Raw genomic sequence first — 15,679 nt, 5'->3', positions numbered from 1 at the left:
CTGTCACCTTGCAAGCTCTTGCTTGGAGGTATTTAGATGAAGGCAATGTTGTTGAGCTGAAATTTGACTGTACTAGGCATGCAAATCTCTTTTTGAAACCCTATCAACTCTCTCTTTTGTCTCTCTTGTATCAGTAGCTTTCTGTCAGAGCGTACTATTATAATGTGTATCATTAGTGCTCTGTCTGGCCCTCATACATCATGGTTTGGTCTCATCCCTTACATTTTGTATACATCAATGACTTACTTTACACCAATTCCAACAATACTCACTCTTATGCAGGTAATACTATCCCTCATTTCTCCCTAACATTCTGCTCAGATGTTCCCATTTCACTTGTCCCTCCTCTTATCACCTTTGTTGTGTAGTCCTTCCCCCGCCCTTACTCCAACTAACCACTGTCCCTAGTTCTCCTTACGAAGAACATCAAACTTCTGGAATTCCTTCTCTGCTCATATCTTACCCACATTATGCTTAAACTTTTTGCGATTTGCTTCATAGTGGCGTTTCAATTTGGAAGCAAAGCTTTTGATATCGCATATGTGTTTTTGGACTTCATCAAAAATATTTTTTTTTGATTTATGTGTTCTGCACACATACATGCATATATACATACACACACACTGAGACACACGCATGCGCAAAAAAACAAAAAACAAACAAAAGCAAAAACAGAACGCAATGTAAATAACGGACAGAGTCAAGACTATTGAAAAGGCTGCAAGACGCAACGAAAATTTTAGGAAAATAAAAATAATAAGTGGAAATTTTAACGGTGAGTGTGTTAAATTTTAAGGCACAATAAAAAATGACTCTCCCCAGACACAACAGAATTTAATCTTAATTTTTTAAAAATCCACTGCAAAAATCCTTAGTTTGAGTTTGAATAATATACATCTTTAAATGCAAACATTATAAATACATCATTTGTTTCGTCTCATAATTTTAAAATAACTTTTAAAATCGAAATTTTAAAATTTAAACAAAACAACCAAAAAGCGAATCTGCTCAATTTACATATGCATATTTGTCTTCCAGTTTGTGTGTGTGTTTGCATGTGCAAAGTTTTGTTTAAATTAAAAATTTTGATTTCAAAACTTAATTTGAACTTATGAGAAGAACAAATTACATATTTGTAATGTCCTTATTTAAAAACATGAACTTTAAAATCTCAAACTTAAAGGAGTTTAGGAGTATATAAAAATATTTTTTTTTTTTTGTAAAATTGTATGTGATAGAGTTAGTTGAACACAAAATTTTTTAAAAATTGGAAAAGATCCTCCAAAATACCAAGAATAATGGGAGATTAAAAGCTGTGCTTCCATCTGAACTGCACCCTTTTATTTTATGGGTTTTAGACATTAGATGGTGGCAATGCTGGGCTATTGCCTTCATTGTAATTGATTGATCATAGCACCCCCAGTACTTATTTTATCAACCTAAGCTGCAGAACACAAATAGGCATAGATGCAAATGTAAACACAGTGTATAAACATCTGAACTTTATCAGATGTGGCTCTTATGTTAAGCAAGTTTGGCCACTCTTGTATTAGATGATGTCAATAGAGGATCTCAAGAGGGATATTTGTAAATATTAGTTATTTATAAGAAATTTTAAATTGTTCATTCAAAAGAAAGGTTTTATTGATTTCTTTCTATTTTTTTTTCCAATGAAAAATTATAATTAATTGTCATAAAATTATCATATTCTTGTTATTTTTTAATTTCCTGTAAACTTTCTTACTATTATTGAAGAATATCATTTGTTTCTATTATAATAAATGGTGTCGCTCTCCATTTGACAGGCTGAAGAAAAAAAGGAAAGTACTTGCAAAGCATTTGAAAATTGTTCTGAAGTTGCACAGAATGAGGTAAATTATTTTTCAAACAATGTCAACAGTATAACATTTGCAAATGCAAAGAATAAATGATATAGCAGAAAATTATATCTAAATGTAAAGTTGAAAGGTAAATATCCACTAACATGTCATAGTAAGAGACTAATAAAAAGATATGAATAGGAAAGGAAGATCCTATTCCTATTATAAGTAGAGGATTTCTCACAAGCAACAGAAAGGTGTAAACAAAAACTTAATATTATGTTATCAGTGAAGATAATACTTTTTTCCTGATCAAAAACTTTATATTACAATTTATTTTATTAATTGAAATTCAAAAGTATAACATGAAGTGCATCTTGGGAAAAAGTCGAAACTCACAGAAGCTGAAGTCATAAAGATAATTAAAGCACTCAAATGTGGCAAGGCTGCCAGTGAGGATGAAATAGGGCCAGAGATGTTAAAAGCCTTAAATAGAGAAAGTATTTCTCTGGTTGACTCATGTATAATAGGTGGCTTGGACCTTGAAAAGACATCAAAGCAATGACTATTTGGAATAATAATTCCAATTTTTAATAAGAGAGACAAAAGAGAGTACTCTAATTATAGAGGAATCTCCTTGAGCCTCCCTTGTAAAGTCTATGCTAGGTATCTAGAAAAGATATGTTAAGGAAATTGTTAAGCTCAAGGTAGCTGAAGAACAGTGTGGCTTCTATCCTGGATGCAGCACAACCTACCAGATACTCACTCTATTGCAGATTTTCAAGAAGTCATTGGAATATTGTCAAGAGGTGTGTGCTTTGTAGACTTTGATAAGACATATGATCACATGCCATAGGATATGCTGTGGAGGGTTTTGCAAAAGTTTGATGTTAATGAGCAACTTCCAGTTGCCATGAAATCCCTGTATGAATGTCCAGATATTTGTGTTCAGGTAAATGGTGTTAAGTCAGAACATTTCAAAGTGGATGTTGGATTTCAGCAGTGTGTATACTGTCACCTCTACTTTTCATAATTTTCATGAATTGGATTGACATGCACAGATTTCATGGGAGTGATACCACAATTGGTGGATATAGGATCAGTCAGCTGATATTTGTAGATGCCATGGTTCTACTTGGATAATCAAAAGGTGATCTCCAGCATGCACTGAATGGGTTCACTGCAAAATACTTCAAGACAGAGATGAGAACTAAGTGATGTGAAGACAGTGACATAGTTTCCCTCATTCTGCACATTAGTGGAACATTACTGTGACAAGTGGAGAAGATAAAGTATCTCAAGGTCATATTGATAAGTAATGGGAAGCAGAGGCTGAAGTGATGCTAGGGTTGCAGGTGCTGGTACAGTAACATTCCAGTTTCAGCATTCAGTCCTCAGAAGAGGAGAGTTTGGTAAAAAAATATAAAAAAAAGCTAAACTTGGTACCTTCAATTCAGTTTACATGCCTATCCTCACCTATGGTCATGAATGTTGGGTAATGACTAAAAGAATATGATCACAAAATCAAGTGACTGAAACAGGATTCCTTCAAAGGATCTCTGGATCAATGTTATTAAATAGGTTGTGGTAGCTTGGAGATCAGGGAGTCTTTCCAGGCTGAGCTATTACTTCTCATTGGGAGATCACAGGTCTGATACTATGGACTGCTGCTGGAAAAAATCACAAGACAGATTCTTCAAGCCAAGTCAACTGACAGGAGAATTAGGGGTAGACCAAGATTGAGATGGTGGGGTAGTATCCATACTCTTAGTTGGTCACATGTGGCAATCCAGCCGAAAAGTGTAATAATGGTTGTTTCTGATAGGAGCCTATGGAGATGGTGGCCTTCTCAGGAATAGTGGGCGAAGAAAATGGATAGGTGGAGTATGAAACTACAAGTCTATATTCTAGCATTTTCCCATTCTGCTACCTTACTATCTTTTCAGGGCAAAATAATAAATACCTGAATAATACCAAAGGATATTTGGAGTAGTTTACCACAAATTTAGATTGTAGTTTAACCTTTTTGACATCTGAGTTTACTTATGCTTTTGTGATGTATAACTTATTCTAAAGCATTCATATGTGAATTAAAACTGTTCAACATAATTTCACATGATAATTTTGTTATGTTTAAAATACCAGCTTAATAATGTTTTGAAAGTTAATTATTTTAGTGAATCCTTCCAATTTTTTTTATTGTTTGCTATATTAATTGAAACATGGCAGTGTCTTTCACTAAAATATGGTCATGAAAAGGTTGAATATTAGCTTGTAAAATACCTGCATAGGCTATTGTACACTTAAATTTCCAAATCACTTTACAACTCTTATGTTGAGCAAGCTACATTCAGTTCCTTATAGCTATCTAAGAAATATCAAGAAAATCAACTGGAAAGTACTTCAATATTTGATGCCTATTAAATTTAGGAATCCATCAATTACAATGATCGTTAAATTATATATAAAATTTATAATAAATCCATGTTGAATACATCAAAAATGATGAAGAAAATTTTTTGTAAACATTGGTATCATGTTTATTTTCTTGCTTTCTTAAACTCAGAATTAATATTTGAAGGTGACATTTGCTTGATACTCACCTGTGTGCTTTTACCTCATAACTGAGGATGAAATGGAAGTTTCCTTCCTACATTTTGTTTTTCTTGCAACTTAAGGTTATCTTAACAAAGACCAAGGTTCAAGTAAGCAAGAAAACAGATAGGACTGTATTGGCTAACATTCCCGACACCCTCTCTCATGTCTGCCACTATGCACACTCACTAATGCTACCACTTATATACATCTGCTATGCCTTGCTAATCATTTATTCCCTGAACTATCATCCTTGAAGCACCCCTGTCTCACTCATCTTACCCCCCCCCCCAGGCCATACTGATATTTCCCATCAAGCTACACCTCCACTCCTGTTCATAATTCACTACATTCACATCTCATCCAAACTCTATCTGGTATTCTCTCTCACACTCATGTAACTACCCACTCCCGTTGATCCACTGCCCATATCATCTCTTGCTTCTTGAGGGTTTTGCTCTTGTACTTCATCGCCACCATCTTACCTTTTTCTCAGATACTCCTCCCACCCTTATATAAATGCAGAGTTGCTATGTATCATCTCTATAGCAAGAGACCTGCTTGTCCTTGACATAAAAATTACCTCTCTTCCCTCTCAATCTCACCACTACCACCACCACCACTTGGCCAAGAGAGCCTTTCCTTTTCCCTTTTTTTCCTCCTTTCCCTTTTCTGGGGAATTTCCTAATTAGACATATGAGAAGGTACGTATGCAAAAGTAAGCGGAAACATTCTCTGTGGGACAAGCCCATTGTAGTTCAGGCTTCTGCTGCTAGACCACACATCATCAAGTGCCATGTGGTGCATTGTTGTTTTGCAGTGCTTCTCCCCTGTTCATTGATCTTTGTGATGGCTGGAATGAAGGAACAGCATGCTTCCATGAAATTCTGTTTTTCTGCTGGGGAAAACAGTGGCTGAAACAGTTATATTTCAAACAGCTTACAAGGATGCTGCCATGAATAGAACACAAGTTCATGCTTTAGGAATGGTCACTCATCACTTGAAGACCAACCTTGTTCAGGGCAAATGTTGACTTCCTGAACGAATGAAAACATCACAAAATTTCATGAACTGATCTTGGAGGACCATCACTGAGCAATTGACAAATTTGTTAATATGATGGGTGTGTCCTGGAGTTCCTGCCAACAAATTTTGAGTGAGGAATTGTGAATGAAGAGTTGCAGCAAAATTTGTGCCACGCTTGCTCACAGAAGATCAAAAGCAGTCATGATTGTATGCATGTTGTGAACTGAAAGAACAGCTGGAAGTTGATCTGGACCTTTTTTCAAAGGTTATCACTGGTATCAAAAGCTAGTGCTATGGAATTTGCAGATGTGGAAGAGATGAAGAAAAAATTATGATTGGCATTAAAAGGCATCACTTTGCAAGAGTTCCAGGACTGCTTCGAACAGTGCAAAATGCATCTGGACTGATGCATTGCTTCAAATGCAGAATACTTTGGCGATAAGTATAAACATGTAAAACTATGTGAATAAAATAATATTGCAAAATTCCAGTTTCTTTTGGGTACCTCCTCGTATGTATGTATGTATGCATGCGTGTCTGTATGTCTGACAATCTGTTCTAACCCTAGCATTGAAATCCCCCAGCAGAATGACTTTATCAGAATTGGGGATTTTCCTAATTATGGCTCTCAGCTGGGTATAAAAAATAGTTTTATCTTCATCACAACTGGTCAAAGTAGGTGCAGAGGCACTTAATAAAGTCGCAAACCGCCCACCTCTCAGATGCAAATGTAGAGTCATTAGATGATCATTTATAAGGACAGGAATCTCCTCCAACTTCTTAAGGATTTCAGATCGAACTGCAAAGCCAACACCAGCCTCTTTGCACTCCTTCAGTTTCCCCTTCCAAAAAAAGGTGTATTCACCTCTTACTTCCTCAAGCTGACCATCACCTATATGAGTCTCTGAAAGTGCAGCTATGTTAGTGTTATAACAGTTCAGCTTGTGAGCAACAAGTGCAGTGCGATAAGTAAATTGAATCTTGGTAAGGTACCTGGTAAGGATGGTATTTGTGCAGAGGTTCTGTGATTTGGTGGTGATCACATCACACAGTCCCTTCATGAACTTATTGGTGTAATCTAGAGGGATGGTGCAATGCCTTAGGACTTGAAGGATGCAATTATTCTTCCTCTCTATAAAGGAAGGGGAGCCAAAGTAGAGTGTGGCAACTACAGAGGTATTACTTTACTATCAGCTGTTGGCAAGTATTCTTCTTACCCGCCTGAATAGGTGTCTTGTAAATGATGTCCTATCTGAATCTGAATGTGGTTTCTGATCTGGAAGAGGAATGATAGAAATGATTTCTACAACAAGACAGATGCAGAACATGGATCTCATCCAGGTATTCATTGACTTAACCAAGGCCTTTGATACTGTGAATAGGGCCTCCCTATGGAAAATATTTGGCAGACTTGGATGACTGGATCACTTTGTATCAATAATCAAACAATTTCATGACGAGATGGGGGCTTGGGTCAGTGTTGGTGGTGGCATGGTGGTACCCATTCCTGTAGAGAATGGTGTCAAGCAGGATGACATCCTTACCCCAACTCTCTTTTCTCTGTACTTTGCTGCTACTCTTACTCATGCTTTTGCTGTGGACAGCTCTCCTGGGATATATGTTAGATATCGATCTTCTGGCTGTCTTTTTAACCTGCGTTGATTTGCTGCCAATTCAAAAGTTTTCCGGTCTCTTATTTGTGATCTTTAAGCAGATGACAGTGACTTAGTTACTCATCCAGCAGATGATTTGCAAGTACTTGTGAATCATATTTCTGCTTCTTGCAAGGTATTTGGACTCAGCATTAACCTGGACAAGACTGTTGTAATGTTCCAGCCTGCACCAGGAAACCTATATGTGGAACCAACTATCATGGTTGAAGGAACAATACTAAAAGTGGTAGACCCATTTCTCTACCTGGGCAGCGTACTTGGCTGTTCTTGCTCCCTGGATAATGAAATATCCTTCAGGTCTCTTGAGTTTCATGTCTGGTCCCAACATGGCATCACAAGGTGAACAAAAATTGCTGTGTACTGTACATGTGTACTGACATTGTTCCTTTACTCTTGTGAGACATGAACCCTTTACAAACGTCATGTAAAGGTCCTTGAATGTTTCCATCAGAGATGTCTGAGACACATTCTGAATGTTGGCTGGACCTTAAAAACTGAGGAAAGCCGATATCTTGAGTATTGAGGTGATGGTGCACAAATACTGGTTATGTTAGACTGGACACCTTGTTAGAATGAATGATAGCAGGATTCTTAAACAGATGCTATAGGGGGAACTTGTTAGTGGAAGCCAAGACTGCGATTTAAGGACTGTGTAAAATCCTCATTAAAGGCCTGTGAAATGTTGGAGGCTGACTGGGAGAGCAATGCTTGTCATCACCACTGATGGAGGAAACAAGTAAAGGAGGGAGTCGATACCTTTGAAAGAGCACGTATTCTTCATGGAGAATTTAAGTGCTAGTGTAATGAATAGGGAAAGCTTGGTTTGCAATGTTTGCAGTCATGTATGTTTGTCAAGAGTAGGGCTCATTAGTCACCAATGGAGCCGCTAGTGTAAAGTATAAGGTAGTCTTTAGTGCACAGTGTTCCTAAAGGTCAATAATAGTTTTTCTCAGTCACAAATGGATGGCCATCATCATGTATGTATGTATGTATGTATGCATGTATGTACGTACTCTTTTCCTGACGTCATGTGATTGTTGTAAATATGCATGACTGTCATAGAAGAAATGTTTGCCTCTGGTCTTCTGTAGAAAAATAGAAAAATGTATCATGCCATGGGAAAACAGGTGAGGGTTAACAACAGGAAGGGCATCTGATCATAGAAAAATTATCACAAGAAGTTCCATCTAACCATGCAAGCTGGTAAAAGTGAATGTGAAATGATGATGATGATGATAGTTTCTTAAACTCTGGGCTACATCTGGATTATCTAGGGTTGCAGAACTTTCACAGAGAATACTACAAAAATTTTTGCTTTGTTTATTAGAGCATTTTGTCTGTGTATAAACAAAGTACATTATTTACATTTGATGGATATTTGTCCTCATCTTGTTTGTTGTTAACACAACGTTTCAGCTGATATACCCTCCAGCCTTCATCAGGTGTCTTGGGGAAATTTCAAACCTGGGTTCTCATTCCTAAGGTATTTTTCAATATTATTATTATTAGTAGTAGTATTCAGGTCACTATGCCATATGCCCATGGGTATATGGCATAGTGGTTAAGAGCACAGGCTACTAACCCCAAGATTCCGAGTTCAATTCCAGGCAGTGACATTATCATCATCATCATCGTTTAATGTTTGCTTTCCATGCTAGCATAGGTTGGACGATTTGACTGAGGACTGGCATGCAAGAAGGCTGCACCAGGCTCCAATCTGATTGGCAGAGTTTCTACAGCTGGATGTCCTTCCTAACGCCAACCACTCCAAGAGTGTAGTGGGTGCTTTTACGTGCCACCGGCACGAGGGCGAGTCACACAGTACTGGCAATGGCCATGCTCAAAAGGTGTTTTTAACGTGCCACCTGCACAGGAGCCAGTCCAGCGACACTGGCAATGACCTCGCTCGAATAATTTTCTAACGTGCCACCAGCACAAGTGCTAGAAAGCAATGCTGGTAATGATTACGCTCTAATGGTGCCACTAGCATGGAAGCCAGACAGCTGCTCTGGCAATGAACACGCTCGACCGTGCTGTTAGTGCTCCACTGGTGTGGTGACCAGTCATCGAGTATGGTTCAATTTCGATTTCCCTTGCCCCAACAGGTCTTCGCAAGCAGAGTTTAGTGTCCAATGCAGGAGAGGTTAGCATGGATGCCAGTCGTCAGATTCGATTTCGATTCCAGATTCAAATTCCAAATTCCAAATTCCAAATTCACTTGCCTCAACAGTTCTTCGCAAGCAGGGTTTTTAGTGTCCAATGAAGTAAAGATATGGCAGAGATCACAGATTATGCTCTCACTTGCCTTGCTGGGCCTTTTCACGTACTGCATATTTCCAAAGGTCCCGGTCATAATAATAATAATAATAATAATAATAATAAAAATAATAATAATATCGAAAAATACCCTAGGAATGAAAACCCAGGTTCAAAATTTCCCCAAGACACGCGATGAAGGCTGGAGGGTATATCATCCGAAACATGTTAACAACAAACAAGATGAGGACAAATATCCGTCAAATGTAAATAATGTACATAATTCCTATCTCTTAAACAAAGTATACTTAAAATATCATCATGAGAAAAGCTGTCTATCTATATTGCATTAAAAATGAACTTCAATCATGCTTGCTTGCTTGCAATGTTACACAGCCAAACCGGCACATAATTGAAAAATACTTTGAAAATAAAGTGCCCCTGAAATGTGAATACAAATGGAATAAAACAAGTTTTGCATAAATCAGATCAGTAATTATTGAGATGTTCGGGGTTTTGGGGGTATAAATACCCAAAACAGTGCACAATGGGAAAATACTCCAAAAATAACTTAATCCTGAAAGGGAAGAAACTCTAACCCTATTAGACACATTATGATGGGCGAAATATTTTTTAAGTGGAAATGACTTTAAAAATACGGTAAATATTTCATAAAAGACCCGTTGGTAACCTCAGTGTGAAATAGTTTTTTTCCATAGGTTTCTTTTGAGTGCATTCAACGTATCTCACCCCCAAAGATTTGGCTGCTATAACGGACCCAAAATACCTGTTACTTGGTAGTAGGGCGTGCAAGAAATAGCAGCCAAATCTTTCCTTTTCTGAGGAAAGGAGCTGTTTATTTGTGATTTTGATGCCACATTCGTTGAAAGCATGCGAAATAACCTGGAAAAGAAAAAAAAAACACAAAACAAAACTGTTGCTGGGAAACTCAGACTTTCACGGTACCTAGAATTATTGGTGACCCATCAGGTCATGGGTAGTCCAGTAAATTATAAGATGAAAACCTAGAATGAGAGTACTCTGGAAATACCTGTCAAAATCAAACACTTTACAAAAATATTTGACATGTTGATTCAATTTTCAATTTTGCACATGTAATTCATTGTAATAGCTCAATACAGGGATTATGTTTAGCTTACAGTCAGTTCTGATCAAGGAAACTTGTTTAAAAGTACTCCATTTATGACCATCTCACCTTTCTTTTTAAAGCAAAATGTATTATAATCTGAATATCAAATTTTTCAAAAATATTACTTCAGGGTCCAATTCAATTTTTACCATCCCTTTCTTTAAAGGCAAAATTTCTTTCTGAATGTACTTTCTACCAAATGCCCACTGATGAGGAACACTGTTACTAATCTCATATGAATAAATAAAAAGTTCTCATCAATTTCAAAAATTATGCTTTCTTTTAGTACTCATTCAACAAATTCTGATGCAATTATTCTCAATCAATTTGCAGTCAATGTCCCTGTGAATTTTGCACCAATCAGTAACTGTTTCACGACTAATTTTTAACTTCAGTAAAAATTGAAACTTGAATCAGACTCAATATTTTTGAAAAATTTCTGATTCACATAAATATGAGGTACATTAGCTATTTACAAGAAAACTTAATTTGCTAAGAGAAAATTCAGTTATTAAGGAATGGAAGTTGTTAATAATAAAAGTTAAGGCAAATAGATAATAGAATACCAATGGAAATCTATGAAACTTTCATTGACATAGTATTTCATTCAAAGCTACCAAATGTCTTGCTTGGTCTTATTTTGTATCTATCTTATTTCAAACTTTTTGAGATTTAATATCTGTATTTTTTTTGTTGGATAATCACATATTGGTTATATTCTATTATTACCTTTTAAATACATAATACTGAAAGAGAGTTCTCATAAAATTCATCCTGCAAAAAGGGATCACAGAAACAAAGACTGTCTACCAAAAGCAACCTAAAAGATACAGGAATATGAATTTGTATGGTTTCTTAAGGATCTGTTAAATGTAATGTTACATACATATATACATACTTAACCTACATGCTCATTGTAATCATTTTTCACACCTGCTTTTCTAGACTTGCATGGATTAGGTGGGTCCTTTCCAACATATTATTTTGACATTTGAGAGACAGACAGACTACTTTCATTCATTTAATTTGTCCTTGTTTTCAATCATGTAGTTCTGTAAGCTACCAGAGGGTCTTCATTCTTTTGAGATTTTAAATGTTGACAAATTTTAAATTATTAAAGTAATGGGTTTTCATTAGAAATTATTATCAATAAATTCCAAATGATGAACCAAAATATGTAATCTTTCTTTGTAGTATTTTTTCCTTTTTTTATTTTTTCAGCTGAAATCTTTCGCAAAACAAAGATTGACAGATTCACAAGAAGGCTTCATTTCTTTTGCTGAGTCACAAATTAAAACTGCTCGTAACACATATGCATTACTGGCAAAACATGTGAGAGTTATTCAAGAAATAAACTAAGCTGCCATGTTCTATAACGTAAAATATTTGATAAGTTTCATTTCAAAATTTTATTTTTTAATATGAATGTTTAAATTGACTAAAATAGAAACCATGTTAAATATATGTGTATAATTTTAAAAGCTTATTTTTAAAACAAATTTATTAAAATTAATATTACAAAAATAACGGAAGTAAAACAAAAAGTTTTACTGCAATTTAATTTTGATCATAATGGTATTTCTAATTGCTACTTCTCTTCCACATACCTAATATGTATGATTTAGAAAATAGTGTAATTTTTGTTTTGTTGCTTATTGTTGTTTGTTTACTGTTTTGTTTCTAATTTTTATTATTAGTACTGGAATAGTAGTTACCCACAATTTGTCAGAAGAGGAGTTTATTAACCTTAAAATTTGGCAAGTTTGAACACGATTATATTTTTTACACTCCAAACATTCACTTCTCATAGACTACTTTTAATTAAGGCACAAAGTTTACAGGTTTTATTTTTAAGGTAGATGAAATGATGTGAATGGGAGTGAGCTAGCAAGTTGAAATTCAGTCAGGTTAAGTGTTTTCGGGATATTAATAAAATAAGGGACAATGATGTTCACTTTCATCTCTTAACTGATGATTGTTGTTGTTGTTTAGATTCAAGTTAGCCCCAATCAAAGACATTCCTGACATGACCATATCATGTTTCTTTTGATATTGTGTATCTTGGATTATCTTATTCAACATATCCTTACTTTTTTAAATTGGTAATGTATAATTTGAGAGAAATTTGATTGTTATTTCCATCAGGTCGAGCAAAGATATAGATATTCCCTGTCACTTATAATATGATGGTTGCTCAAATGGCTATCAACTCATGGACTATTGTTGACTAATGTTCTATGGTGGTATGAAATTTTGAACTGTTGTGATTATTTTGTGGCTTAACACATCATGTAGAAGCCTTTGATTTTAACAGAAAACCAAAGTATATGTATGTGTTGTACTCACAATTATATTGTCTGTGTCCAGGAAATTTGTTTTTGTGGACATGAATTCCAAGATTTAACATTCATCTACATGTGCTTCAGTTTGCCATTGAAATAAAATAAAGACCTATCATATACACATAGATCTCTGATATTTCACTATATGAGATCTGCTTAAGTATTTTAGACAAACTCATATTACATTGTGACCAATTCATCTGCATTGTGCTTTTATTAGGAAAGTTTTGATACTCTGTAATTGAATTCATATCTTTCAACTAATTTAATTTGCTGATCCTTACATGGATCAGCAAATTGATATTGTTATTTCTTTTCTTGTGTGATAGTACAGAATTTTAAACTGAAATCACCTGAGCATTTTATAGCATTTATTTTGTAGTCTTCATTAAACAAGGAGTAATTCATTAACTTACTAGCTTTAGTTATTTTCACTGACACCAAAACCTTAAATCCTCTAACCATTCATCCTCATTTAACAATAGTTCCTTAACTGGCTAATTTGTAATTAATAACTAAATTCTCTCAAACTTTTTTTTGTATTGTGTGTGTAGATGTATCACAGGTGTATTGTAAGAGAAAAGTATTATAAATTCTATTTACTCTTGCTATGTTTAGTTTTATACATATTGTCCACAATCTTGTTTTCTTTGTGGATATGGATTTTAAAGTTTTCAATTTGTAATAATGTGGCCTTTAATTTCTACCTTCAAGTCAAATTTTTTACTGAATCAGCTTTTTTCAAATATTTCTATATCTACTTATATATGTTCCAATCAATTCAATCAATATTTTGGTTATGATTCTACTATTAAAGTTTCATATTCTTAATACCAAAGGGAAAATGCGAGATATAGCATAACCAAAACCACATTGTTGATATCACTATTATGTGATTCAATTATACAGGTCTGACATCATTATATCAACATCAATGTCTTAAAGTTCTTATAAAATTAACATTTTATTCTGCCAGGAGTACTGGGATAAACTTGATTAAGTATATTCTTTATATAAAAAGAAAAAAAAAACCCAGCTTTATCAAAATCAAATACCTCTACACTTCACATTTTATTAGTATCATTGATATATTGATATTGTTACTTCCAGTGTAAGATACTAGTAGTGATATTATATATATAAGGATAAATAAACTGCATGTCATAATTACATTAGCTCTTACAAAACTGCTACTACACTCAAGCGGAAGTAGTACTAACTCTACTATTTGTATGTAACAAAGTACTACTAACAACATAAAAATACCACCTAAATGACAAAATAGATCTTACGAAGAATTAGGTTTATTTTGTTATGTATCAGAAGAAAAACTATTTTCAATTTTTTGATGATCTTACAGTTATTGTTTACAATAATTATTTAGTAAATAAATTTTAATACTGTCTTACTGAAATGTTTGATTCTTATATTTTATATTTAGAAGTTTATTATTAAACTAAGAGATAAACCACTATATTGCAAGTTAATAAATACTTTACTATTTTTTTCATATTCTTTTCAATTATAATGCATGTTTAAGTTGATAAACAATTTTATATGTTTCAGTATAATTTTAACATAATATCTATATAACAACTTGAAAACCTAAATTATATATAACGCAGATCTCTTTTAAAAAGATGTGCCAGAAATGTTTTTTTTTATTTCACAGATAAAAAGAAGATATCAAAATTGAATGTACATAACGTTTACCTTCAATGGTTTTATTTCTATAAATTTCAAACTGTATTTAAATATTTTGTAAAAATAAAAGTTATTTTGAACTGTATTATTTTGATAATTTTCTGATATGAAGTTATTAATTTAATAGTAAATAAGTTCCATATGTGACTCTCACTATGTACTTTTTTTTCCCAAAATCAACAAACTATGCCCAACAACACTAGTTGATTCACAAATCTCAGATGATGTTTAAGTTCAATAGATACTTCCCTGTGGAGAATTCAAAACTTGAATTTATTTACTAACCCCATCCCTCTGTCTGCAACATACCTCATTAAATTTTTCTCTAAGCACCCATAACCAACTCTCCCCATCCTTGGTTGCAACCCTTCCCCCATCATTTGACACCAACCACCAGCACTGCATCTTCACTCCTAATCCTTTTTCTGCCCTTCTATATGGTCATCCTCTACTATGATGGTCCCTTAGTCTTAAAATGCTTTCATGACCTTCTTACTATGGTTGAATCTAGCTCTCTTGCTTTCCTCCACATCACTTAACTTGTCCTTACTCTTAATTAATTGCTTCTCTTTTCTAGGGACTAACTGAATCAACCTGCTTGTTGGCCATGTTAAGGCCAAACTCTCCCAATTCATAATCCCTATAACAAAGATATAGTTGTTATGTTGATGACTATCAACATCACCACCTTTACCAGTGAGCAGCTAAATACCTTTATCTCTTAAATCAGTTCTGGATGATTTTAGTTTGACACATTTCTGACTTCTTTGGAAATTTCTATATGGATATAGATTTTCATGCCAGTTATGAAAATCATAACCACTTTTTGGAGTAATCTATTTAAAAAAATTGGAATTTTAACTAGTTAGATTACCCGTTCCTTATAAGCCATCCAGCAGAAGAACTGTTCCCTATGGGAACACTTTGAAACCATTTGGAATTGCAAAATTCCATTACAAACGTTAATTTTTCTTTCATTTTATATAATTTAATATTTTCATTTTTAGTGATTTTCTGTCGTTTTATTAATTTCTTAAAGAATTAACAATTTATGATTGTAATAATCATCTAAAGAGAGAGAGAGAGAGAGAAAGAGAGAGAGACTAGTGCTTT

At 34.3% G+C, this 15,679-nt stretch overlaps 1 protein-coding gene across 1 annotated transcript in view; it reads left to right on the top strand.

Annotated features, from left to right (window-relative positions):
• LOC106867788 (sorting nexin-5) overlaps positions 1-14,651 on the top strand; it is a 110,755-nt gene extending 96,104 nt beyond the window's left edge. Inside the window, exons 13-14 of the mRNA XM_014912780.2 lie at positions 1,806-1,871; positions 11,742-14,651. Of these exons, the coding sequence (XP_014768266.1) occupies positions 1,806-1,871; positions 11,742-11,879 (204 nt within the window). The 3' untranslated portion in view covers positions 11,880-14,651. The remainder of the gene's footprint in view (positions 1-1,805; positions 1,872-11,741) is intronic.
• The last annotated feature ends 1,028 nt before the right edge of the window (positions 14,652-15,679 follow it).

This window comes from Octopus bimaculoides, chromosome 16, assembly GCF_001194135.2.
Source record: "Octopus bimaculoides isolate UCB-OBI-ISO-001 chromosome 16, ASM119413v2, whole genome shotgun sequence".
Classification (NCBI taxonomy): Eukaryota; Metazoa; Mollusca; class Cephalopoda; order Octopoda; family Octopodidae; genus Octopus; species Octopus bimaculoides.
Note: the sequence above shows the minus strand (reverse complement) of the source record. Positions and strands in the feature narration are given on the sequence as shown.